The 27911-nt window shown below is 53.4% G+C and overlaps 1 protein-coding gene across 9 annotated transcripts in view; it reads left to right on the top strand.

The window, feature by feature from the left end:
- The window catches only part of SHANK3 (SH3 and multiple ankyrin repeat domains 3), a 487858-nt gene that overhangs the window by 95777 nt on the left and 364170 nt on the right, over positions 1–27911 (top strand). For all 9 annotated transcript variants that reach the window (XR_014160963.1, XM_081879612.1, XM_081879611.1 and 6 more), the window contains exon 2: positions 23053–23552. Coding sequence is in view for 8 of the 9 variants with exons in the window: in XM_081879612.1 (XP_081735738.1) it covers positions 23169–23552 (384 nt within the window). In the remaining variant the exon portion in view is untranslated. The remainder of the gene's footprint in view (positions 1–23052; positions 23553–27911) is intronic.

The following is a 27911-nucleotide window of genomic DNA, read 5'->3' as shown; positions in this document are numbered from 1 at the left end:
ATTCACACACTGCTTTTTCAGTCTGCTTCCTCTGTCTCCCTCCTGGGTCTGTGTCCTTGACTGAACTGCCTCCGTTTAAGGCCTGAGGATAAAAAGTGTGTGTGTGTGTGTGTGTGTGTGTGTGTGTGTGTGTGTGTGTGTAAGAGAGACAATGTGAAAATCTTACAGGCCTGCAGAGCAGCAGGCCGGACTTGCCATTCCTCTCCCCATCACACCTCCAGCCAAGGGGGTTCTGTAGGACAGCCAGTCCCAGTGAAATATACTCAGAGTCGCAAAGTGATTTCATGCTCTTTATTCAGCTCATAGTGGTGAGGAGGAATGAATGAATGTCCCCTCAAAGTATCTGCTTTATATACATTATTTACACAATGGGCTGCACATGATTGGCTAATTCCCGGATTCTACTGTAGGCCAATCAGGTTGTGGATTCACTTCTATCTGGAGCATGATTGGGTGGTTCCTGCTAACCAATCATACTGCTGCATTGTTCTAGGACCAATCAGACTGCTGCATTCTGAATCCTATTGTTCTAGGACCAATCAGACTGCTGCAGTTTGGATCCTATTCAACTCAGTACATAACACCCCTCCCCTCTAAGTTCCAGTCCTGCCCGGAAGATCGCATTCATAGTCCTCAAGGTACGCCGGTGGCCTACGTGTGCGTTGCGGCCTGGGGTGTTCCCTGGTCCGGGGTTCAGGTTCTGGCTCGTGTTCCAAGGATGGGGCTGTTTGGTCTGGCGCAACCGGCTCGCTCAGTCGTGGTTCTGGTTCCGGTGTCCTTTCGGCCTCGCGGGTCCTCTCTGTATTTACTGATTCTGCCTCTCCTGCTTGCCCCTGCTGCTCTATGGGCCTCACTGCCCCACTGTTCCCTTGGGACTCCTCTGACCTGTCCTCCTCCTCCTGGTTTTCTCCCGGGAATCGTCGCCGTATCTGGTCGCAGTGGCGGCGCCAGCATTGCCCCCCATCTGTTAGCACCTCGTACGACACGGGGCCCGTGACCCTGGTGACTGTGGCAGGTACCCATGCAGGGCCTGCCCCAAAATTCTTTGCGTACACTGGGTCCTGGGCCTCGAAGGTCCGGGGGTTCCTGCCTTCCCCCACCACTACCTCATCCTGAGCTCTATCGGGGTGAAGGCGGTCCAATCTGATTGCAAGGCGCCGACCCATTAGTAGTTCAGCGGGGCTCCGGCCAGTCGTTGAGCTGGGGGTGCTGTGCTGTGCTAGAAGGAATGTGGCAAGGCGGTACTCCCAATCCCCTTGCGTCATGCGGCGAAGGGTGTCCTTGGTGGTCCGCACCATGCGTTCTGCTTGGCCATTGGTGGCAGGGTGGAATGGCGCCGAACGGATGTGGCGGATGGCGTTCTGCACTGTGAAGGTTTGAAATTCTCCTGATGTAAATGCAGTCCCGTTGTCTGAGACGAGAGTGTCAGGGAGCCCGTGGGTTGCAAACAGCCTGCGTAGTACCCGGATGGCTGCGGACGTAGAAGTGGACGGTACCAGTGCGACTTCCAGCCATTTGGTGTAGGAGTCCACCACTATGAAGAATGTTTTCCCCTGAAAGGGGCCAGCGAAGTCCACATGCAGGCATGACCATGGTGCTCGGGCGGACTCCCAGGACTGGACTGGGGCCCTTGGGGGATCTGGGCGGGATTCCTGGCAGGCCTGGCAGTGTTTGACCCAGGCCTCTATCTCTCCGTCGATCCCCGGCCACCACACATAACTCCTGGCAAGGGCCTTCATTCTTACTACCCCTGGGTGTGTCTCGTGTAGGGCTGTGAGGACCCTTTTGCGGAGGGGCTGGGGAACAACGACCCTGCTTCCCCATAACAGGCACCCCTTGTGGGCTGACAGTTCATGTTTGCGGGTTGTGTAGCCGGCGAATTCTGGCCCGGGGCTGCGGCTGGGCCATCCCCTCCACACCCAGTCCAGGACCCGGGAGATGACCCTATCTTTCTTGGAATGGTGTGCAACTTCTTGTGCCTGAATGGGGCGGTCAGGAAGCAGCTCCAGGCTCATAACCTCTTGTGCAGGTGCTGGGTCGGGGCCTGTTTCCGGTAGTGGTAGCCTGCTGAGGGCGTCTGCATGGCCCATCGCCTTTCCAGGGCGGTGAATCAGTGCATACTGGTAGCTGGCAAGGAAAATTGACCACCTGAGGACACGAGGAGACAGCACTTGGGGGTCTGCTTTTCGGGGGCAAACAAGCCAAGCAACGGCTTGTGGTCAGTCACCACGGTGAAGGGCCGCCCGTACAAGAAATCATGGAATTTTTTTACTCCCTTCACGATTGCCAGACCCTCCTTGTCGATTTGCGAGTAGTTCCGCTCGGTTTCGTTGAGTGTCTGGGAAAAGTATGCTACCGGTACCTCTCTTCCATCCGGGAGTTGGTGTCCCAGGACAGCGCCGATGCCATAGGGCGAGGCGTCGCATGCTAGCACCACCGGCAGCCTCTTGTCGAAGTGTGCCAAGACCGAGTTTGAGACAAGCAAGTCCTTGACTGCCTGGAATGCGGCCTCCTGGCGCTGGCCCCACACCCAAGGGGCCCGCTTGTCCAGGAGTCTGTGTAGGGGCTCCGCTACCGCCGCCTTGTGGGGAAGGAAGGAATGGTAAAAGTTCAATAATCCCAAGAAGGCCTGAAGTTCAGTCTTGTTCTTGGGCGCTGGGGCATCACAAATGGCCCGTACCTTGTCCCCAGTCGGGTGAACCCCTTCTGCATCCACCATAAATCCCAGAAAGTCCACTTGAGGCACTCCTAGTAGACATTTTTTCCCGCTTCACCTTGAGACCCGCCATCTGGAAACGGTGCAGAACAGTGCGGAGGCGGTCCTCAAACTCCTCTGGTGTGGGCCCGGCAATCAACACATCATCAAAGAAGGGGGTGACACCAGGAATCCCTTTAAGGAGAGAGTCCATTAGATTCTGGAATATGCCTGGTGCCACGCTGACCCCGAATTGCAGCCGCTTTACCCTGAACGCTCCTCTGTGCGTCACAATCGTCTGTGCCTCTGCTGTGGCCTCATCTACTGGCAGCTGTTGATATGCTTGGGCCAAGTCCAGCTTGCCAAAAATTTTCGACCCAGCCAGGGTGGCAAGGACATGGCTGACCACTGGCACTGGGTATGCATGGGCCATGAGGGCCTTGTTTATGGTACATTTGTAGTCTGCGCAGATGCGGACCGAACCATTAGGCTTGACGGGTGTGACGATTGGGGTTTCCCAGGGGGCATTAGGCACCGGCTCCAGCACTCCTTGCTCCACGAGTCGGTCCAATTCCTCGTCTATACGGGGTTTCAGGGCGAATGGGACCCGGCGGGCCTTGAGCCTGACTGGTCGTACTGCGGGGTCAAGCTGTAGAGCAATGGGGGGGCCCGTATACTGTCCCAATTTCCCATCGAAAACCCCCGGAAACTCCTTGCATATGGCGTCCACGTCCACTTGTAAGCTCATGTGGTTCACCCCGGTGATGGCTAGTCCCAGTGGTCCAAACCATGCCAACCCCAGTAAGCTAATGTAGGGGCCCTTGTCCACAAGCAAGTCCAGTTGCCGCGTCCGCCCTCGGTATTGCACCCTGAAGGTCCCCACCCCCATTGTGGGGACCTTACGTTTCTGGAAGTCCCGGAGGGTGAATGGGGCCGGCCTGAGTTTGGGACCCCCAGTAGGACACAGTTTCCTTAAGGTCCTTGCCGAGATTATGGATAGAGTTGAACCCGTGTCAAGCTCCATGCGGCATGGGGCCCCCTCTATCTGTACCTCTACATAAATTTTCTCTACGTTGGGGTGGGGCAACTGGTATACCTGGAAGTCTGTGAGCTCCGTCGAGTTGCCTTGGTGCGTTGGGCCCCGGGACCTGGGGCTCTTGGATTGGTCATCTGATGCCTGGCTTCGGGTGGGCCGAGCCCGACACACCCGGGCGATGTGTCCCAATTTTCTGCACTGCCTGCACTCTGCGTTGCGGAAACGGCAGGTCCTCCTCTCGTGACTTTCTCCACAGCTTGCGCAGTTCCCTCCTTCTCGTCGAGGCAGCGGTGGTATGTGGGCTGCTTGAGTGCGCTGCTGTACTCGGTGCACCTCCTCCCTGTCGGATCCCGAGTCGTTGGTGAGGTCTTCGTGGTGGACCCTCGGTTGGGACGGCTGGCTCAGCCGTGCCTCTTGCGTCGACCTCTCAGCAGCTTCCGTTGCCAGGGCCTCCTCCAGAGCGACCTGGAACGTTAGGTTCTTCTTAGCGTAGAGGCGTCGTTGCAGCTTCTCATCCTTCAGGCCACCGACGAGGCGGTCACGAAGCATGTTCTCCAGCTCTGAGAAGTTGCAGAACCGGGCAGCTTGGCGGAGAGAGGTCACAAACCCAGTTATGGTTTCCCCAGGGGCTTGCCGCTTTGCGTAGAAGGCATTTCGACGAGCCACCACTGAGGGCTGTGGCGAAAAGTGCCCCTTCAGCTGTTCCATTATTGTTTTGTATGGAACAGTAGCGACGTCTTCAGGCGCAAGGAGAGCCCGGGCGATTTCAAATGTCTCCTCTCCGCAGACGCTGAAGAATATTGCCCTCTTCTTGGCGTCTTCTTCATCGGTGACCCCTTTGGCTTCTAGGAGGAAGGTGAAACGGGAGGCGTACGCTTCCCAGTCTCCAGATGCTGGGTTGAATGGCGAGAAGCTGCTGTCAGTTGCCATTCTGAGTTCCTTGTGTCCCGGAGCTGAAGCCTGGATACACGGTGCGAGGCAGCGGTGCGGTGCCAGGGCTCTCCGGCCTCTCCTCTCCTGCCATGTGGATTCCTGATCCCTTCTTTGTCCACCCCGCCACGTCTCACAGAGCACCGGGATGCTGCTCAAGGCAAATCTGGGAGAGAAGCAAGGTGGAGCTCCATAGGTAGTCCAAGTCCTGGGGCATCTCTGAGCCCGCTTTCGATAGAAGCTCTCAAGGCTGCTTCTTGCATCATTCTGTTGATGCTGTTGCACTGAAATATACTCGGAGTCGAGAGCGGATTTCATGCTCTTTATTCAGCTCATAGTGGTGAGGAGGAATGGAAGTTCCCCCAGAATGTCTGCTTTATATACATTATTTACACAATGGGCCCCACGTGATTGGCTAATTCCGGGATTCTCCTGTAGGCCAATCAGGTTGCGGATTCACTTCCACCTGGAGTTGGATTAGGTGGCTCCTGCGGGCCAATCAGGCTGCTGCATTCTGGATCCTATTGTTCTGGGACCAATCAGACTGCTGCCTTTTGGATCCCATTCAACTCAGCAGAACTGGGCCAAAATAAACAAGATGAATTTTAACAGGGAGAAATGTAAAGTATTGCACTTGGATGAGCTACAAGGATGAAGGGAACTGGCCATTTGGGGGCAGGGGGAGGGTACGAGCGAAGTCTTAAAGTGGACTAAAGGACAGGAGATGAGCGACGATACACTGAGAGACAGATTAGAGAACTGGGCCAAAACAAACAAGATGAATTTTAACAGGGAGAAATGTAAAGTATTGCACTTGGGCAAAAAAAATGAGAGGCACAAATACAAGATGGGTGACACCTGGCTTGAGAGCAGTACATGTGAAAAGGATCTAGGAGTCTTGGTTGACCACAAACTTGACATGAGCCAACAGTGTGACGCGGCAGCTAAAAAAGCCAATGCAATTCTGGGCTGCATCAATAGGAGTATAGCATCTAGATCAAGGGAAGTAATAGTGCCACTGTATTCTGCTCTGGTCAGACCTCACCTGGAGTACTGTGTCCAGTTCTGGGCACCACAGTTCAAGAAGGACACTGACAAACTGGAACGTGTCCAGAGGAGGGCAACCCAAATGGTCAAAGGCCTGGAAACGATGCCTTATGAGGAACGGCTAAGGGAGCTGGGCATGTTTAGCCTGGAGAAGAGGAGGTTAAGGGGTGATATGATAGCCATGTTCAAATATATAAAAGGATGTCACATAGAGGAGGGAGAAAGGTTGTTTTCTGCTGCTCCAGAGAAGCGGACACGGAGCAATGGTTCCAAACTACAAGAAAGAAGATTCCACCTAAACATTAGGAAGAACTTCCTGACAGTAAGAGTACATTAGGAAGAACTTCCTGACAGTAAGAGCTGCCGGCAGTGGAATTTGCTGCCAAGGAGTGTGGTGGAGTCTCCTTCTTTGGAGGTCTTTAAGCAGAGGCTTGACAACCATATGTCAGGTGTGCTCTGATGGTGTTTCCTGCTTGGCAGGGGGTTGGACTCGATGGCCCTTGTGGTCTCTTCCAACTCTATGATTCTATGATTCTACATAACATGCACTGAACCCAGAATGCATGTTCCCTTCCTTCCTTTGTCATGCAGCATCTCTCAGCGGCTTTTGATACCATTGATCATGGTATCTTTCTGGACCGTCTAGAGGAGTTAGGAGCTGGGGGCACTGTTATGCAGTGGTTCTGCTCCTTCCTCCAGAGCCGTGTACAGAAAGTGGTGTTGGGGGATGAGTGTTTGGACCCCTGGTCACTCACTTGAGGGGTACCTCAGGGTTCTGTCCTCTCCCCCATCCCTTTTAACATCTATATGAAGCTGTTGGGAGAGATCATCAGGGGGTTTGGGCTGGGTGTTCACCAGTATGCAGGTGATCCCCAGCTCTAGGTAAAGGTAAAGGGACCCCTAGCCATTTGGTCCAGTCGTGGTCGACTCTGGGGTTGCGGCGCTCATCTCACTTTACTGGCCGAGGGAGCCGGCGTACAGCTTCCGGGTCATGTGGCCAGCATGACTAAGCCGCTTCTGGCGAACCAGAGCAGTGCACGGAAACGCCGTTTACCTTCGCGCCGGAGCGGTACCTATTTATCTACTTGCACTTTGATGTGCTTTCAAACTGCTAGGTTGGCAGGAGCAGGGACCGAGCAACGGGAGCTGACCCCGTCACGGGGATTCGAACCGCCAACCTTCTGATCGGCAAGTCCTAGGCTCTTTGGTTTAACCCACAGCGCCACCCGCGTCCCCAGCTCTACCTCTCCTTTAAACTGGAACCAGTGAAGGCGGTGAAGGTCCTGTGTGAGTGCCTGGAGACAGTTGGGGGGACAGGGGGCGGGCAGGTGTGGAGGACTCCTTGGTCCTGAATGGGACAACTGTGTCCCTGAAGGACCAGGTGCACAGCCTGGGAGTCATTTTGGACTCACAGCTGTCCATGGAGGCGCAGGTCAATTCTGTGTCCAGGGCAGCTGTCTACCAGCTCCATCTGGTACGCAGGCTGAGACACTAGTTACATTTAGCTGCAATTTCCCACACTTCCTTTCAAACATAAAAATACTTTGCTGGATCAGGCCAGTGGTCCTTCTAATCCAGACTCCTGCTTTCACAGTAGCTGAACACTTGCCTGGAAGTAGGATTTGAGCACCAGATTTCCAGCAACTGCTTGTTCAGAAGCGTTGTCTCCAGCTATGGAGTGAGGGTATAGCCATCATGCGCAGTAGCCATTGATATCATGACTAGTAGCCCTTCCTTCCTGGGTCTTTCTGGAGCCTCTCTTTCAATGCTTCCTGCTTTTCTTACCACCCCACTCCACACAATCCTCTTTTCTTTGATTCCCTGATGCATCTCCAAAGCAGGTGCTCTTCATTTTGGCTGCCACCTGGTTCCCAGTTCTCTCTCTTGCCATGGTTCCTGTCCCTGGGGCAGCGGGCAGGAATCCCCAGGACTTTTGCATCGCAGCACCCTTTCTACCCGATGCTTCTGGTCCTGCAACTTGATGCTGTTGATGTTGTTGTGTGACAGGAGAGCCACCTGGCTGAGATGGTTGGCTCCATGCCTGAGCCTGAGGGTCTGGGTTGTGAAACTTCCTTCCTAACTTTCAAGGCAGGAGGCTGTTATCTGTAGATGTTCTGTGCTGGCAGAATCTTTGATATCTGCAGATGTGCATGAGCTTTTAAATTATACCCCTATGCCATGGGGATTAGCAGCAGGGAAGCAAAAGTGGGTGTTGTGAGACCTTATGTTTGCTAAGATGGATAAATACCATCTGTCCATTATACAAGGGTTCGAGGACCTTGCTGCCCTTGTTGCAGTTGAATCTACTGTATATGTTTAATAAACAAGTAACAAAGCGTTGAAGCATCAGGACTGCAGAGGCCACAGTTGTCGGAGTCCCACATGCAGTCATCCTGACCTGGGTTCTCACTGAAGCCACAGGCCAACAGAGTGGTTTATCTGCCACCATAATTTTTGAATTATGGTGCTGGAGGAGACTCTTGAGAGTCCCATGGACTGCAAGAAGATCAAAGCTATCCGTTCTGAAGGAAATCAGCCATGAGTGCTCACTGGAAGGACAGATCCTGAAGCTGAGGCTCCAAGAGTTTGGGGACCTCATGAGAAGAGAAGAACTCCCTGGAAAAGACCCTGATGTTGGGAAAGATTGAGGGCACAAGGAGAAGGGGACAACAGAGGACGAGATGGTTGGATAGTGTTCTGGAAGCTACCAGCATGAGTTTGACCAAACTGCGGGAGGCAGTGGAAGACAGGAGGGACTGGCGTGCTCTGGTCCATGGAGTCACGAAGAGTCGGACATGACTAAACGACTAAACAACAACAACATCCACCGCCTCCCATGCTAGATTCTTCCAGGTAGTGGCTAGATTCCTCAGCAGTGCGTTTTGCAAAAGCAGCTGCTGTCTCTTGGTGATCTGCCAGCGGGCAGGTGTGGCCTTCGGGGAGAGAAAGAGAGAGCTCTGGGAAGATGGCTGAGGGCTCTGGCTGGGCTCTCAGTGGCGCATCGTTGTTTGCTGTCAGGAAGATGAGGCGGCAGCTGTTGCCTAACCACAAGGCCCAGCGAGGCATGCCTTGCCAAAGAGCTGCTCTGGGTCAGGAGGCAGGAGTTGGGAAGCCCAGGGGGTCACCACCACAGCATGCACCCAGGTGTCCCATCAACCCCTCTTCTGTGGCTGCAGTGGTAGAGAAGCCCTGTTGAGCCTGAGAGCAACATTCCCTCCTCGTTAACCTTCCAGGGGCCACATGGCAGTGGTGGATGGAGCCAGAGGCAAAAGGAGGCGGAGTGGCAAATGTACAATTTCCATCTTCCTGCCATTCTCTGCTTTCAACTTCCTACCCCCTCGCACCCACGCCCCTGTGCTTCATCCCAGCAACGGAGAAGCATCAGAGTTGCAAGGGCATGCTCCAGCCAGGCAAAGTCATTCCGGGAGGGTGCAGAGCAGGGCTGGTGAGGGAGGATTGTGTCCTGGGGAGAGGCTGGCCACACTTGACCTCGGGGCCTGAGGTTCTCCACCCCATTTGAGGTTTTCAAGAGACCCAATAGGGACGCGGGTGGCGCTGTGGGTTAAACCACAGAGCCTAGGGCTTGCCGATCAGAAGGTCAGCGGTTCGAATCCTGGCGACGGGGTGAGCTCCTGTTGTTCGGTCCCTGCTCCTGTCAACTTAGCAGTTCGAAAGCATGTCAAAGTGCAAGTAGATCAATAGGTACAGCTCCAGCGGAAAGGTAAACGGCGTTTCCATGCGCTGCTCTGGTTCGCCAGAAGCGGCTTAGTCCTGCTGGCCACATGACCTGGAAGCTGTCTGTGGACAAACGCCGGCTCCCTCGGCCTATAGAGCGAAATGAGCACTGCAACCCCAGAATCGGCCACGACTGGACCTAATGGTCAGGGGTCCCTTTACCTTTGATCATGCCAGTAGCCCAAATCATCTGCTTTTGGAGGTGATGGAAGGGAAACATTGGTGTGAGAAGTGCCAGCCTGATCCAGGCTATGCATAATAATAATAATAATAATAATTATTATTATTATTATTATTATTATTATTATTATTATTTATTTATACCCTGCCAATCTGGCCGGCTTCCAACAAAACACTAAAATACAATAACCTATTAAGCATTAAAAGCTTCCCTAAACAGGACTGCATTCAGATCCCCAGACCTCACTTAGGGACCAGACCAGGATGGCAACCAGACCCCCAAGGTCCTGCTTGGCTCTTCCGCACAAACAGGTGTATGTGGTTGCAGGTCCAGGGACCCTCAGGCCAGAGACAGGGGGAAAGCAGTGGCTGCAGCTGAGCTGCAAAGAACTCACTCCGAGCTGGGTGTCCGGAATGGCAATATTAAATGGACCAATGGACCAATTAGAATGTGGCTGAGACGCACCTGGTGGTGACTCAGTATCTCCTTAATGCTCCATGCTTTGACAGCTCTACAGGGCCTTGCCTGATGGGGCTTCTGCCAGGGAAACTTCTGGGTACGCCGATAGCCCAGGGATCGGATCCGGCAAGTGTGACTTTGGGTTTGGGTGGCTCGGCTTGCGGCTGACGCTGCGCTGCCACCGTCTCCATCAAGCAAGCGCTGGTATCCGCCCGCTGACGAGCCGCAATTGGCAGGCCTTTGGCTTTTAATCAGTTGCACATCCCTGGTGACCCACTAACCTTGGCAGGAAGAGGGAATGAAAATCAATTGGCTGTGGAATTACCCATCAAGCTCCGTCGTGTGCTCTGTAACCGGGCGTGATCAATGCTCCTGCCAGCCACAAGACCCCCTGTCCTTGCAGCGCATGGAGCCTCCAGCCCCTCTCATAGTGCACACGGGTGGGGAGGGACCATGCGGACAATCTCCTGCATTAGGGGGTTGCAGCAGCAGCAAACTTGGAGGAATGCGCATAATAAGCCCAGCCCCTCCGCAAAAGGGTCCTCACAGCCCTACACGAGACACACCCAGGGGTAGTAAGAATGAAGGCCCTTGCCAGGAGTTATGTGTGGTGGCCGGGGATCGACGGAGAGATAGAGGCCTGGGTCAAACACTGCCAGGCCTGCCAAGAATCCCGCCCAGATCCCCCAAGGGCCCCAGTCCAGTCCTGGGAGTCTGCCCGAGCACCATGGTCACGCCTGCATGTGGACTTCGCTGGCCCCTTTCAGGGGAAAACATTCTTCATAGTGGTGGACTCCTACACCAAATGGCTGGAAGTCGCACTGGTACCATCCACTTCTACATCCGCAGCCATCCGGGTACTACGCAGGCTGTTTGCAACGCACGGGCTCCCTGACACTCTCGTCTCAGACAACGGGACTGCATTTACGTCAGGAGAATTCCAAACCTTCACAGCGCAGAACGCCATCCGCCACATCCGTTCGGCGCCATTCCACCCTGCCACCAATGGCCAAGCAGAACGCATGGGGCGGACCACCAAGGACACCCTTCGCCGCATGACGCAAGGGGATTGGGAGTACCGCCTTGCCACATTCCTTCTAGCACAGCACAGCACCCCCAGCTCAACGACTGGCCGGAGCCCCGCTGAACTACTAATGGGTCGGCGCCTTGCAATCAGATTGGACCGCCTTCACCCCGATAGAGCTCAGGATGAGGTAGGGGTGGGGGAAGGCAGGAACCCCCGGACCTTCGAGGCCCAGGACCCAGTGTACGCAAAGAATTTTGGGGCAGGCCCTGCATGGGTACCCGCCACAGTCACCAGGGTCACTGGCCCCGTGTCGTACGAGGTGCTAACGGATGGGGGGCAATGCTGGCGCCGCCACTGTGACCAGATACGGCGACGATTCCCGGGAGAAAACCAGGAGGAGGAGGACAGGTCAGAGGAGTCCCAGGGGAACAGTGGGGCAGTGAGGCCCATAGAGCAGCAGGGGCCAGCAGGAGAGGCAGAACCAGTAAATACAGAGAGGTCCCGGGAGGCCGAAAGGACACCGGAACCAGAACCACGACTGAGCGAGCCGGTTGCGCCAGACCAAACAGCCCCATCACAGCCAGCATCCTTGGAACACGAGCCAGAACCAGAACCCCGGACCAGGGAACACCCCAGGCCGCAACGCACACGTAGGCCGCCAGCGTACCTTGAGGACTATGAATGCGACCTCCCGGGCAGGACTGGAACTTAGAGGGGAGGGGTGTTATGTACTGAGTCGAATAGGATCCAAACTGCAGCAGTCTGATTGGTCCTAGAACAATAGGATCCAAAAGGCAGCAGTCTGATTGGTCCTAGAACAATAGGATTCAGAATGCAGCAGTCTGATTGGTCCTAGAACAATGCAGCAGTATGATTGGTTGGCAGGAACCACCCAATCATGCTCCAGATTGAAGTGAATCCACAACCTGATTGGTTTACAGTACAATTCCGGAATTAGCCAATCATGTGCAGCCCATTGTGTAAATAATGTATATAAGGCAGATACTTTGAGGGGACTTGCATTCATTCCTCCTCACCACTATGAGCTGAATAAAGAGCATGAAATCACCTTGCGACTCCGAGTATATTTCAAAGCCATTCGTGCTTTCTGCAATGACTGGCACCATTGTTTCAGACCTCACTTGCCCACACGTCGCAAGCTGTCGTGGAACAGACCTGCAAAGTCCTGCCTCTGGCCCTCACAGCAGCCAAAGGAGCCCCCAAAGTGAGGCTGAGCCCAAATGGGGCATGCTTGCAGGGCGTCCTCCAGTGTAGGGAGGGGGTCTCCTGCTGCTCCCGCTAAGGACCCTCCTCCAATTTCTGCACATGTTCCATTGCCAAACCCTGCTCCTGGAATGGAGGAACATCTCACTGCTGCCCTTCCCTTCAAAAACACACACACACACCCCTCTCTCCTTCTCCTCCTCCAGTCATTTCGCCCCAGCTTCTTTGAGCCACAGAGCAATGCTTGTCCTAAGAGCTCTTTCCTCACCTTACTTGGCAGGCCTTTGTTGCCACCTGCCTCTCTACCCCCTCCCTTGTCAGCCCCCCCCCCCCTTGCCTCTTCATCTAAGGGTGTTTTCACACATGACACTCAAAACGCTTTCTGCATATCTGAATTTGGTGACGCGGTGGCTAAACCAGCCAGGAAGGAGAAGGCATGTGATTCCGTTTCCGAGGGGGTCTCTTTCTGCTTTCAGTCCTCCCACGTTTGCAGTGCTCAGCGAGGCAGGACGGCTCGGAGGTGCTTCTTAGTGGCGAGTGTGAAAACCGCCTAAAAGGGCACCAACCCTCCTGGGCAGAGATTTAAAGCGGCGAACCGAAGCCCACTTAAGTCAGGTTCATTGGAACCCATTGCACCTAATGCCATGCAAGTGGGATGTGCTTTGCTTCCAGGTGACGTGTTTGTTGAGCGTTCATCTTGATTTGCTCAAAGTTTGCAGGGAAGTTGCGTGGTGTTCCGCTCTTTTTTGTGTTCAGTTCTGGACAGCATCTTGCACTCGGGGCGATGGTTGCCAATCACAACAGGCCAGCCACTCTTCCTGGAAGGGAAATCCTAAGAATGTAAGACTAGCCAGCTGGGTCAGGCCAGAGGTGGCCCATTGAAAGGAAACACCATTTACCTTCCCGCCGGAGTGGTACCTATTTATCTACTTGCACTGTGACATTTTATCTACTTGCACTGTGACACTGTGAACTGCTAGTTTGGCAGGAGCTGGGACCGAGCAACGGGAGCTCACCCTGTCATGGGGATTCGAACCGCCGACCTTCTGATCAGCAAGCCCTAGGCTCTGTAGTAGATGTCTTTAAATTGTGCTCTTATTTCAAATTTCCTTTTCTGTGTATACGGTAATGTTTTACTGTTGCTATGGCCATTGGCTAATGCGAATAAAGTTTTATCTTATCTTATTCATATCTCTTCTTTTGGAAACTGGCCAGTAAGACTCTGCTTCCTCAGAGCCTTCACTGCAAAGCTCTTTGAAGCCAAGAAGAGACCACATGTGGGCTTCTCTCTGCCTCTCCCAGAGAGGTCATCTGGTCAGCCTGCATGTTTGCACAAGCGTTTCTGCCCAAGAGGGCATGCATGCTTTCAAAGAGTGGTGCGTCTCCTTTTTGTCCCAATACCTATGCCAGGAAACGGGCGCAATGCAGTCCAGCAGACCTTTGAGCACTGGCGGCCCCTCACTGGGTTTTTGGCAAGAGCAGTGCAGTGCTGCTGGCAACGGGCGCTTGAGGACAAGGTCAGGCAGGTACCAGCTGGGCCTGTGCCAACCGAGTGGCAAAGTGAGTGGGCCTTTCTGGCCAATGAACGGTGATCACTGGGAGGCCTCCTGGCCCGTCCCCTGCAGGGGCTGTGGTGGCAGAAGTGCCCCTGCCCAGCCCACTAGGGTTTGCACCTCCCAGGAAGGGCAAGGGAAGTTATTCATTGAGAGCTCTGCATTCTGGCCAGCCTGCCGAGAGCTTCAAGGATAGTGTTTCTAAGCTGCCCGTCTCTCTCACTGTTGAGTCTGCCCACTTTCAGGGTGCCCACCTCCCGGGCATGCCTGTCTTCCGGAATGGCTGAAATCGGAGGCAGTTGTCCCTCCCCTAAGGTCAATCAGTAACTCTTCTCAAGAAAGGGAGGGACTTGCGGCAGCTCTGGCGTGGAGGTTGGTCATTGTTTGTGCATGTTTTCTTTAGAAAGCTGTGGAGGGACATCTTGAGGAGTTGAGGAGGGGAGTGTAGCGGGTCAGGAAGTTCAGAATCCAGCACATGAGCAGCCCCAACGAAAGAAAATTCTTCTTTTATTGAGCAGCTTCATTGGATTTCTCTGGACTCACTTGTCTGTGCAGTTAGAGGCCCAGGCAAATGGCTTTGAATGCAGGCAAGTGCTGCGTTCTCTACAACCGCTAGGCAATGCTACCAAATTTGACTTTTGTAAAAATAACAGCAGCAGCAACTTGGTGTATCACCTAAAACGAGCCTGTAGCTTGCTCTTGAAACCCCTGCCATGCTCCTCTTTAAGGTTCTCTGCCTAACAAGGAATCTCTGCTTTAATTTTTCATGGCTCGAGGCAGATCTGTATAACTGCTGCATTTTAGATTTCCCAAAAATGGGGCAGCAGCCACAAGGCGTTTCTTTGCCCCAGGAGTCCTAGGTACAATTTGGAGCCGACATAACGTCTAGTAGAACCTAGTCGGGTATATTTCATCTTGCTGTGCTTCATCCTAAGAAATGGACAGAAGACACACTTTGCTGAAAGCTTGCTCACAGCGCTGTGCATTTGGCTTGGCGGAGCTACTGTTTACTTTAGTTTTATTTATTTATTGAATCTGTACGGTGTCCTTCATCTGTAGATCTCAGGGCGGTTTGCAACATAAAAATACAGCATAAAAAACCCCCACAAATTGCATAATAAAAGCAAAACCAAACCTATTCCGTCCCCCATTAAAGGTATTGCCTAAGGGTGATGGATTTTGGATTTTTTCCCTTAGCAATCAGCATGACTTCCTGTTGTTGTTGTTGTTGTTGTTGTTTTGTCAGTTTGCAGGTCTATTGAATCTACCCCTTGGTGGACCCCAACCTATGCCAGTGGGTTTAGAGGAGTCAGTGGGTTTTGAAGAGGGATTTGAAGGAAAGCAGAGCATACCTGAGGGACGCGGGTGGCGCTGTGGGTTAAACCACAGAGCCTGGGGCTTGTCGATCAGAAGGTCGGCGGTTCGAATCCCCGTGAAGACAGGGTGAGCTCCTGTTGCTCGGTCCCTGCTCCTGCCAACCTCGCAGTTTGAAAGCACCTCAAAGTGCAAGTAGATAAATAGGTACCGCTCTGGCGGGAAGGTAAATGGCGTTTCCGTGCGCTGCTCTGGTTGGCCAGAAGCGGCTTAGTCATGCTGGCCACATGACCCAGAAGCTGTACGCCGGCTCCCTTGGCCATTAAAGCGAGATGAGCACCGCAACCCCAGAGTCGGCCACGACTGGACCTAATGGTCAGGGGTCCCTTTACCTTTACCTTTTAGAGCATACCTGACCAGGGAGGAAGCTCCTCCTGGAAGCGCCTTGAGGAAGATTGGGCCAAGTCCGGGCTCATCCATACATTCCTTTGGCCTTGTTCTTTCCAGGTACAGATCTGCTCTTTAAAGCTCTGTGTCCAAGCGCTCCACCCCCACGAGCCTTCCCTGTGAAAACCCACTATTAAACCCCCATATTTTATTGCTGAATTGGAGCAAATGGCAATCAGGTTTTCTACGGATTGCCATTTGCTCTGATTCAGTGATAAAATGCAGGTTTTCCTGGACTCGTGGCCGAAGAGACAATTATCAGTGGTGAGAGACAAGGCACTCTGCACTTGTGCTAAACAGCATGATAAAGTCCTTGCCCAGGAGACGTGGAACACATTTGCAAGATATCACTAAAACTGCATGCCCTTTTTATTGACTTGAGCTCATCATGACCCTACATCCTATGCTATTTGTGCCTGGGTGGACCTACTGGTTCGCTTCCGATTTGCGCATTCCCTGCGTTCTGGTTTTGCTTTCGGTCTTGCTTCAGTCATGCTATCGCACAAGTGTGCTCCTCCAGATGGCAACAATGGGGCAATATGGAGTAAGCATCACTGGAAAACCAATGCGAGGATGTGGGGCTTGTCTGGCGTGAACCCACCACTAATAGCAAATTGTGGAATCCACCCACCAAAGACTAGTCCATATTTAATCCAGGTCTCGGAGCAAACTCTGGTGCCGTCCTGCATTACAGGGGTTGGACTAGATGACCCTCGGAGACCCCTTCCTACTCCACAATTTTATGATTCTATGATTTTTCTCTGCTTGCTGAAGGGCCATTGAGATGGGAGTTCATGGCGGTGAAAGGAAAGCAAGAAGGCAATATTTTAATTAATAATCTGGCAGGTGGGAAAGGTGGCCCTTAGCACCTTGCAACTCTCTTCCTGGAGTGTTTTTACCTGCCTGAAATGTGTTTTTGCCCCCTTGGATAGAGGATGGAGAGGAGTGGATGAGAAGATGTAGAAAACTAGCCAACCGCACATAGGTGAATTTTACATTGAGTGCCTAACTGTCAGGCTCGAGGGATCCGTCCCTGCCCCCCCCCCCCGGCCTGGCTGTAGATAAGCAGGACAAAGCGAAAAGAGTCTTTGTGATGGCCTGGGACTCGGGCTCAGACTCGGAACCAGAGGAGTCTCAGTTCGCACCGGATCCTTTGCCTCAGGCGGCAACTGAACCAAGTCTGGGGCCTGATTCTGAAGAGCCCCAGTCTGCACAGGTTCCCCTGCAACAAACACCAGCTGGGCCGAGTCAGGGGCCTGAGCCTGCCCTGGCTCCGGATGCGGGGATGACCTTGTTGCCTCCAGCTGGGCCATCACTTACAGCTGCTCCACTACCAGTTGGGTCAGGGGAGGCTGAGGCTGCAGAGACTGAGGTCTGAGAGAAGGAGAGACCTGAGTACTCGCAGGAGGAGTGCTCGCCTTCAGGCCAAACAGGGAGGTGAGTTGCCAGGGGATCAGGACCTGCCGTTACCCATCAGAGATAAAAGGCTGACGGACCCCGGCCCAGGTTGTGGGAGCAACATTGGTGTATGACAGATCCTGCCCCTTTCCTTGCCTGGTCTGCCTCGTATCCTGCCTTGGCCCTGTCGGACTGACTCCTAGTGGAACCTCTGGATTCTGGACCGGTCCTGGACCGCATTTCAAGGGTTACCCCCAGGCCCAGCACAGTCTTTAATGATCACAGCAAAAAAAAAGGGAAGGTGTTCCCAGTTAAGGTTTCCCCCCACTTCCCCCCTAGTCACTTCTGTTTTTCAACCTGATCTTGCAACCACCGTGATTTTTGTGTTGCCACCTTATCTGCTCTACGTGACCTTGGACTGATAGGCTGAATACTTTCCAGCGAGAGAGAGTCTCTCTTCCAGTTCTTCTTCACTTTGCTGTTCACCCCGCAGTTCTTCCCAACTTTTGTCTTCTGAACTGTGCCCATCTGCAAACCACTGTTCTAAATCTATACTGCTCCACTGCTCCTGGGCAGCTTCAGGATCCTGGTCAGGAGCAGAGGGACGGGAAGGGTCTCACCATTCCTCATCAGAGCTGTACTCCTCAGCCTGGTCCGTGACACTACCTCATTTTTGCACCAGTGGCATGTGGCCCTAGGGACTTTGCCCAGAATGAAATGCAATCCTTTGGCATGAAAAGGCTCTCCAGTGCTGCCTGCTCTGACTGGCAGCTGCTCTCTGGGGCCTTCCTCAGCCTAGTGGCCTGCTGTTCTCTCCCCCCCCCCCTTTCTCGAGCCTCCCCCTTCTTGTGCTGTCTCCTGTTGGCATTTGGCACACCCCGGGACTCCAGGAGCTTTCCTTGTCCCCGTTTGGTGCTTGCAAAAGTGGTATCCTATCAAATGAAGGGGAAGCAGGGCTCTCTGCCCGCAGGCTCCCCGTCGAAAGAGGGACGCTAATGTAGCACATCTGATATGCATAGAGAGCATGCTGATCATGCAAATTGTGCATGCCCAGGCTTGGGACTGCGATATGGAAATGTTGCATGCAGTTGGGGGTTGCGCATTCGGAATGCGCCCTCAAGGCAGCTTCTGGAGAGCCCGCTGAGGCAAACCCAGGATTGTGAGGAACATGGGATATTCCTGCACTGCCAGGTCCCCAGAATGGGGAATACAGAGAGGCTCTGACACTGCTGAGTCCAGCAGTGGGGAAAGCCCCACCTCCAGTAGAGCAGAGGGGGAAGGGGGTAGCCAGGCGAGGGAAGGGCTCGAAAATGCTACTGAGAGCCCAAGCGCCTCACCTAGCCTGGCTGGCCAGGAAACAGACACACCATTTCCATCGCCCAGCTTGCGCAGAGGCGTGAAAAGTAAGGAGGGGAGGCAGAGATTTGGGCTGTTCTTATGTTGGGGGAGAAACCGGAAGAGGCCACTCCCGGAATCTGCAAGTGACTAGACAGACATGAACTTTGGGGTTCTGCACTGTAAATAGTTTGCACCAATAAAACCTGTAAAAGACAGGTCGGAGTCCTGCCTGGTTACTCACGAGCAACCACCACCAGCACCTGAAAATAATAATAATTTATTACTTGCACCCCGCCCATCGGCTGGGTTTCCCCAGCCACTCTGGGTGGCTTCCAACAAGAGATTAAAAATACATTAAAACATCAGTCGTTAAAAGCTTCTCTAAACAGGGAGCCTTCAAATGCCTTCTAAAAGTCAGATAGTTGTTTATTTCCTTGACATTCAATGGGAGGGCGTTCCACAGGGTGGGCGCCACCACCGAGAAGCCCCTCTGCCTGGTTCTCTGTAACTTCGCTTCTTACAGTGAGGGAACTGCCAGAAGGCTCTCGGCGCTGGACCTCGGTGCCTGGGAAGAACGATGGGGGTGGAGATGCTTCTTGAAGTATACTGGGCCGAGGCTGTTTAGGGCAGGCATAGGCAAATTCAGCCCTCTGGATGTTTTCGGAATACAATTCCCATCATCCCTGATCCATAGGTCAACGTTTCCCTTTTTAAAAGGGAAATTCCCTTATTCCGAATAGGATTTTCCCTTAAAAAAAAGGGGAAAGTTGACAGCTATGCCCTGACTGCTGGTCCTGTTAGCTAGGGATGATGGGAGTTCTAGTCCCAAAACATCTGGAGGGCTGAGTGAGCCTATGCCTGGTTTAGGGCTTTTAAAAGTCGACACCAACACTTTGGGCCATTGGCTTGATCCAGTGGCTCTTCTGAGGTTCTTAGGTCTCTTGGATGATGTATGAAATATCCTGTTTCAGGTATAATGGGTTGAGGGGGGTATGGGTATCAGCCATCTTTCTCCAACCTGGTGCCCACTGGACCAGACTCAGGCAGTGTGGTTGAAGCTGTGTAGTCAAAAGCCTTTGAAGTGCACTAGGTTGGCGAAGGTTTGTGCAGGCGAACATTGGTGTAGAAATGCAGGCCGTGGATTGATTAACAGCCAAAGGCTTGGTTGAAGAGCAATGCTTTTGCCGAAAGATATGAACCTCCCTGAGGAGAGCATGCCACAAATGGGGAGCCACTGCTGCAAAAAAGGCCCTGTTCTCATGCTACCACTCTCATGGAGGAGGCACATGAAGAAGGGCCTCAGAAGATGATTGCAGGGTCTGGGTTGGTTCCTCTGGAGAGAGGCAGTCCTTGAGCCATTTAAGACTTTATGGGTCAAAACACATGCATTTACTCAGGCAGTTACCGTATTTTTTGCTCTATAAGACTCACCTTTTCTCTCCTAAAAATTAAGGGGAAATGTGTGTGCGTCTTATGGAGCGAATGCAGGCTGCGCAGCTATCCCAGAAGCCAGAACAACAAGAGGGATCACTGCTTTCATTGTGCAGCGATCCCTCTTGTTGTTCTGGCTTCTGAGATTCAGAATATTTTTTTCTTCTTTTCCTCCTCCAAAAACTAGGTGCGTCTTATGGTCTGGTGCATCTTATAGAGCGAAAAATGCGGTAGTTAAATGAGCTGGAACGAAGGAGGAGTCTACTCAGGCTGATGTTGATTTGCTTGTGATTGTTTTGATTAGTTTTTTTTTATGGTTTTTCTTGTTGAGTATGTATTAAGAGTTACTGTCCTAAGCCACTCTAGGATTGATTTTAATAGAGCGGGCTAAAATGCCTCAAATGAATGAATGAATGAAATGAAACGAGCACTTTGAATTGGGGCCGGAGGCTAATTGGCAGCCAGTTCTGTGGAGCCAGGATTGGTGCAATATACTCAAATGTCTTGCCCTGCCGAGCAACCTGGCTGCCGAATTCTGCACCAGCTGAAGTTTCTGAACAGACTTCAGAGGCAGCCCTACATAGAGCAGTGCCGCCTGCAGAGGGGGGCTGGCCCCATTGACAATCGGGGCTCAGCACCCCCCCTCCCTCTCTTCTTGCTCTCGCTCTTGGGCCTTTCTTCAGGGGATATTTTTGCCAACTCTCTTGTGTTTGTTCCCACCTTCCTTGATGTCCTCCTGAGCCGAAGAGCCTTTAGAAGGCAGAGAACTCCTTTGTGAGTCATTCTTCCCTTCTGTGCCCCAACTTTCTCTCTGGCCTTCCTCGCTCCCGCAACCCGCTCACTTGGCCCAGTACTGCCATGAAGTCTTTTGCTGTTGCAGCTGGTGGTTGAAGCTCTTCCACGCTGCGCCTGAGAGCCGCGGAAATGAATGCGAGCAGGATTGCAGCGTCTGCAGGAAGGCAAAGCGGCAGAAACAAAAGGGGAGAATCTCCTTAGTTGCCAGCTATTGAAAATCTAGGCCTTTTCACTCCCATCTCCGCACTCTGCGTCTTTTCAGATGTTTCTGCGGAGTAAACCTGGCTTTGGAAGAAGGCTCCACAGGGGGCCTCGGCCAGTCTGGGCTCTCTGACAGCTGCACCTAAGCGAGGCAAACACTCATTTGTCACATTCACACTTTGCACTTTTGGGTGCGCTTTTGCAGGGCTGGGGATCATAAAATCTGTGAAGAGATACTTCAGCTCATAAACAGCCCCCCCCAAAAGAGAGGGGATATGTTAATATTTGTGCCCAGTCATTAGGAAGCCTTGTGATATAATCCACTGGTAAATTTGGGTGCTGGTGTCTGAAACATTGCCAAAGAAAATAAGGGCTTTTTACTAGGTGTGCAACTGGATCCAGTGTGCTTACTCTGAGGAAAGGTCTATTCTCACCTGGGCAAATGTGTTCTGTGAGCTGTAGGGTTCTAGCCTTAGATCTCAGCAAGCCAGCAACTCAGGTTTAGCAAAGTTATTTTTTTTTTTTTTTTAAATGGCAGTATTTCAGAGCCTGAATCAAACCATTTTAGACTGCTGAGGCATTACCCCTGCCTGAATTTGCTTCAGACACTTGGATTTGATGAGTTGTTTTAGAAAGTATGGAACTTAGCCCTTGTTTTTGAATTTAAAGGCAGTAAGTATCTGCTTGCAATACTTGCACCACGTTTGTTGTGAAACCCCTGATTGCCAAGAACTGGTCATGCTGGGAGGCTGCCGGCTGGGAATTATAATCAGAAGGCCATGTTTTGCAAGCTCATCCACACTTAACTTTTGCCCTGCTCTTTCCAGGCACAGGCCTGTGCTTTAAAATGCCACATCCAATCTGTTTTTCTTTTCCTTTTGCTCTGTTGCTTTCCCCTTGGGAACCTGCTCTTTAATGCCAAACCAGACCAAAGAGCAATGCAGGCTGCCATTCAGTGGTAAAGAGCCGGTTTCCATGGGGGAAGTGCTGGGATGGAAGAGCCATGGGTTGAGGAAAAAGGAAAGGGTGAACCTCTGGGCTGCCGTGTGGAGCCCTCACTCGATCTGTGCATTGGCGCAGTTGGCCTGAGGGAGCTGAACCTCTAGAGCCAATGACTGGAAAAAGGCAATGGAGATGGGGGGGGGGACAGACTCCTACATGGGCCTGGGGGAGCAGTGTATCTACAGGGATCATCCAGACACACCAGGATTCTTTATGACTCCTGGTTTCACATCTCCCTAATTCTAGGTGAGTTGGGGCTGACTCTGGTGACAAGTTCCTCTGTGTACTCTGCACTTGCTCAGCAGAACTCTTGTCCCGAGCATTGTCTCCTGCCTTTGGGTAAACCGCCTTCTGAAAAGCAGCCTCTGTCCTTTTGCTGCACCGTTCTGCGGCCCCACAGGTGTGTGCCCCAGGACCCCTTGCAGTGTTGCTAAGCATGCTGGGGGCGCAGCTCTCAATGAACTTGCTCTCCCAGAATCCTTCCTGATGTTGCAAAGGATTCCAGGAAACGCCTCTTCACTTGCACGCTGCTTCCTCAGGGGCTAGGGAGCATGTATAAGCTTTGCTTCCTAAATCAGGTGATTCTCTGACACGGAGAGATTATTTTGTCCCGGGGCCTTCCTTTTCTGCGGACAATTTCCCATTTCCTAAGTTCATCAGTAGCAGCGAAGGGGTGCCAATTGCCGGCGCAGCATTAGGGCGGCATGGCAGCCTCCGAGTAGTGAGCTTCCCTTTTGGGGGGGGGGGCGCTAAACACCGTGCTAGTGAAACGCACATGCTCGACTGGGCGGCTTTCTCGGGCACCAGGAAATCTCCCCGACGACGCAAATTGCCCAATGCAGTTCAGAAATTCCCAGAAAGTCCACATCGCAGCTTTGGCAGGGATGGGAACAATTGCTGGCAGGGTTTTAATGTGTTTATATCTGTTCTTTCTCTCTTCCCCACCCCACTCCCGTTTCTCTCTCTCTTTCCCTCCCACGCCGTGCAATCATTCCCCACACTACCCCCTGCCCCTCTCTTTTTTGCCCTGCCCTGGCATGGGTCGTTGTGGCCCCCTTCTCCCCTTGTGGCCTTTACCTGTGTGCACATTTCTCTGTGCATGGTCTCTGTGCTTCGGCCACCCTGCTTGCCCTCCTGCCCGGTGCCTCCTTTCCCTTGCCGCCCCCTTCCTGATACCCCATGGCTCCCCGCTGCTGCCACCCTTCCTGCCTCCACCCCACCTGTGTGCTTGTGCCCCAGGAGTGTGATGTGCTTTCCATAGTTTCCCTGCCTACCCTCTGTGCTCTCACCCTCGCCCACTCTCACGCACGCTCGCCGCCGCCGCCGCCGCCGCACACTCCTCTGGCGCACAGAGCATGCCTCTTAGTCCAGCGAGCAGCAAACATGAGACTTCGGAGCAGCAGCAGCAGCAGGAGAAAGCAGAGCGGCAGCATCAGGAAGAGGAGGAGGAGGAGGAGGACGACGAGGACGACGAGGAGCAGCAGCGGCGGCAGCAGCAGCATCCTCCTCCTCCTGCGCTCCAGCACCACCAGCTCTGCGTTGTCAACGGCGATCCCGGGGAGAGCAGCGCGGCGGAAGGCAGCCTCAAGGAGGAGACCCTGTATGATACCATCAAGCCCCCCGCCACCGCCGGCCCCGGCCCTTGCTCCGACAAGCTGGCATCACCGCCCGGGCGGATGGACGAGCCGGCGCCCAATGCCCTTGTCGTGCGCATCGGGATCCCAGACCTCCAGCAAACGGTGAGTGCTTCTCGCTCTGCCCGCCTTGCGCGCCTCGGACCGGGGAGGGAGGCTGCAGGCTCGGCCGCCGGCCTGGTCCCCGCACGCCGGAGGGACACCCGGGGCTGGCGGTGGGGTGGGGGGCAGACCCGCCGGAGGCCCCAGAGATGCGCAAGTTCCCCGGGATGGGGCAGCGAGAGCCGCCCCCGCCTCCTGCTCGCCTTCCGCTGCCTGTGGAATGGCTGGCGAAACTTTTACGGCAACTGCAGTCTCACGAGGGGGGTGTGGGATGGAGAGGGGGGTGGGGAGGTGACCAGCCCCACTGGGATTTCCCTGCTCTCCTGGCAGGCGGCATCCTCCGCCTCCGAGATGCCCCTTTCTTCAGGCAGGAGGGTGCTCCGCAGCCCGGGCGAGGGGGTTCCCCACCCAGGTTTTGGTTCCAGTGATGGAATGGGCGGGAGGGCGGGTGGGGGCTGTGGGGGGGGGGAGCAGGAGAGAGAGCGGAGCGTTTCCTGGAGGACCGGCTTGCATCTGAGCGGCACGGAGAGATAGAGATAGAGGCTGGGGCCATATTGGAAGGCCCCCTCCCAGTCGAAGCAGGATGGGGCTCAGGGCGGAGTAGGAAAGGGCCCCTGGGCGCTTTTGCACTCCCAAGGGGCCAACAACCACCCGCTTCTGCCCCAACCAGCTGAGGGAGAATGTTGATGGCTGGGCAGAGGGTGCCCAGCTGCCCTGAGAGGAGTTCTTGAAAGGGGGGGGGGAGATATGCAATGGGGGGTGGCTGTCCCACTCCAGAGCTGGGGGTGGTGTTCGTGTTTTTTGTGTGGCTGGACTTCTACAACTGTTTCTGAGCATTTTGAAGAAGGGACAGTTTGCCTGTCCTAGCAAACTGAAGAGTGTATTTGTGGCCCTGAGAAGCTGGGCTGTGTCTTCTTCTCTCTCTTTTTTTTGGGGGGGGGGGTGTCCATCCTTCTATGTTGGTGATGAGGGGTGTGCTTTCTGTGGGGCCAAGCTTCCAAGGGTCTGGCAGGTGTTTCTGTGGGGTGTTTCTGTTGGATGGTTGGGGGCTTAGAGGGAGCGCCTTCTCTTCTTCTGTGGGGCTTTGGGCTATCCTCCCCACACTCCACCCTCTGGCCACATCTATTCTGTGGGGACTGTGCCAGATCTATGGGGTGGGGAATGTGTGTGTTCCCTTTGAGGCGAGTTGCCTGTCCTGTGCAGATTTCGACCCACTGAAGATCCGTGGGGCTGCCCTATTGGTGGTGTTGGTGTGATACGAAGGCAGAGGGGTCTCTGCATGTGCCTCCTCTCAGCCTCCTGTGATCTTGAGACCCCTGATCTGGGGGGGGGGGGCTCTACAGGTTCCCACACAAGGACCCGAACCTCCCAGTCCCTGGTTCTTGACAGCCTTCTCTCCCCCCAGGTGCTGATGGGTGGAGTGGGGGGGATACACACACACACGGCTCAGCCCCCTCTGCTTCATGGGTGGGTGATGGTGGGGGTGAATTCCTCTTTGCACCATCTGGGTGGGAATGCAGAGGTCTTGCAGAGCAGCCCCAGGGCTGAGGCGGGCAGTGATGGGGAAGGAGAATGTTTGGGGGATGTATGCTGATCTTGGTTGTGCGGGGTGGGGTGGGGGTAGGAGCTGCCTGGGGCTCCTTTTGGCTGACCCAGAGAGGAGAGCCTGCCCCCCCATCCCCCACCTCCTTTGCTTGGCTTCCTTACAGAGCTGCTCTCAACAGGGTTGGGGAGAAAACCAGCAGCAGTACAAACCATCAGGTGGGCTTCCTAGAACTCACCTGGTAGAGGCAGCAAAGGAAAGGAGCCTGGAAATGAAGGGAGGGCTGTGGTTTTGCTGCACAGCCTGATGCAAGAGCAGAGAAGAGGTTTTTGGGGAGGTGGGGTGAAAGAACCAAGGGCTCTTCCTGTGTTGCTGGGGGGGGGGCTCCACTCTGCCACCAGCCAGCCCCTCCTCAATCCCCTCCTGCTCAGCAAAGCTCTTCCTGCACTTACCTGGTCTTCTTTCACATGCCTATCCCTTCCCACCCCCCACCCCCACTCAAAACTGCCCCCCCCCAGCTGGATAGCTGCCTCTGCTAGGAAGCAGAATGCCTATTCCTGGCTCAGAGTTCTCCTGAGGGTGGAAATAAGAGGGGGAGGGGATATCTGTTCAGGGTGGCATTGCCTTTGGATGCTGTGAATTTGGGTGCCGTGAATTTGGGTGCAGGCAGGGAATCTTACGAGGGGTTCTTTGTTGCTGCTCAGCTGCCGTGGGGACTCTCCACCACTTGGAGGCTCTCCAAAGTCTCAGCTTGAGCATAGTTTGGAAAAGTTATTATGATCCCTTCTTCCTGGAACAAACATGGGGTGGTGAGGTTTGGGCAAAAGTCTTATTGGCTGAGGATGGCTTCGAAATGGCAGCCATCCAAGGAATGTGGCAAAAATCCCCCCCCCTTTTTTTTATCAGAAAGTGGCATTATGAGTGAGTTCGGGATCAAAAACAGCATTTGCACCCCTGCGTTTCTTGTGTCAGTTTTATGATATTCTAGCAGGGAACCAGGCAGAGGGCCTTCTCGGTGGTGGCGCCCGCCCTGTGGAACGCCCTCCCATTAGATGTCAAGGAAATAAAGAACTATCTGACTTTTAGAAGTCATCTGAAGGCAGCCCTGTTTAGGGAAGTTTTTAATGTTTGATGTATTTATCATGTTTTTAATATTCTATTGAAAGCCTCCCAAAGTGGCAGGGGAAACCTGCCACTTTAATTTATAAATAATTTATAATTTATAAATTATATATTATATATAATTATATATAATTTATATATATATATATATATATATATATATATATATATATATATATAAATTATATATAATTTATATATAATTTATAAATGATAAATTATCACCATCATCATCACAACAGCCTTCCCAGGTAGGCCAGAAGTTTTTATTAGTGCCATTTTTGACCCTCTCCCTCTCTAAAAGTCCACAATGCCCTAGAGTTCCCTTTCAAAGGGTGATTGGGACAGGGAAGAAGGAGATACTGGAACAGCGCAGTTTTTAAAGCAGAGGTTGCATGGCCATCTGTCATGGATTCATTTGTTGAGATTCCTGCATTGCAGGGGGTTGGATCAGTGTTTCCCAACCTTGTGCCTCCAGCTGTTTTTGAACTACAACTCCCATCATCCCTGACTAGCAAGACCAGTGGCAAGGGATGATGGGAATTGTAGTCCAAAAACAGCTGGAGGCACAAGGTTGGGAAACACTGGACTAGATGACCCTCAGGGTTCCCTTCCAACTGTACGATTCCATGATTCTAGGTGGGGAAGAAGACATTGTCAGCAATGAAGGCAAGACAGACCTGTTCAGTGCTAACTCTGGAGCCCCTCAGGCCATGGGCACACTCCAAATAAATTACAGTCATACCTCATGTTACGTTTGCTTCGTGTTACGTTCTTTCAGGTTATGTCTCACAGCGAACCAGAAGTACCAGAAAGGGTTACTTCTGGGTTTTGCCGCTCGCACATGCGCACAAGCGCCAAATCGCACCACGCACCTGCGCAGATACGGCGCTTCAGGTTGCGCTCTTTTCATGTTGCGAATGGGCCTCTGGAACAGATCCCGTTCGCAACCAGAGGTACCACTGTATGAATCTCTCTTCAGGGCAAGGAAGCATGAAGGAATGTGGCGAGCACAGCAGAGTGTGGAATTGGCCATTTGGCTGCCTTTGCCACCAAGCTGTGGTGTGCGTACTGTCTGTGATAAGCAGATAAGAACTGGGATGTTTGGCCCATGGGGGAGAGGTTTTGGCAAGTGGGAGGTTTGAGCAGGGCGCTCAGTCCTCAGAAGGACAGAGCTGGTCAATGAGGGAGGTGCTGCTGGCTCTGGCATGGCTCACCTGAGGCTCTCCAGCTGCTGCTGGACTCCAGCTCCCATCAGTCCCGGCCAGCACTCAGGACTGCTGGGAGTTGTAGTCCAACAATGTCAGGAGTGTAACAGGTTCCCTGTCCCTGAGTGGGAAGACACAACCCAGTGGGCTTGCAGGACGAGGGGCATTCTGATCAATTTGCCATCAAAACTGGCTATTTGTGCGGGTGGAAAGTTTGGGCACAGCTTTGGTGTTCTTGTTGGAGGTGGTGGTTGGAATCGTCCCTGCAAACTGCCCCATCCCGGAAATAAATTCCCTGTTTGCTGCACGGAGGAAGCAACCAAGCAAGGCATGGGTGAGAGGGTGGCAGTGCCAGCGGGGCTTGGCTAAGCCTTGCTTTCATGGGATGGCCGCCTTCTCTGCCCTATAGCTTCAACTTGAGCAAAGCCCTTAACCTTAGCAGTGAAACCAGAGGGCGGTACCACAGAGATAGCCCTGAGAAATGGGGAG

Source organism: Podarcis erhardii (genome assembly GCF_964252035.2).
Source record: "Podarcis erhardii genome assembly, chromosome: 10".
Taxonomy (NCBI): Eukaryota; Metazoa; Chordata; class Lepidosauria; order Squamata; family Lacertidae; genus Podarcis; species Podarcis erhardii.
This window is presented reverse-complemented; position numbering and strand designations above follow the sequence as displayed.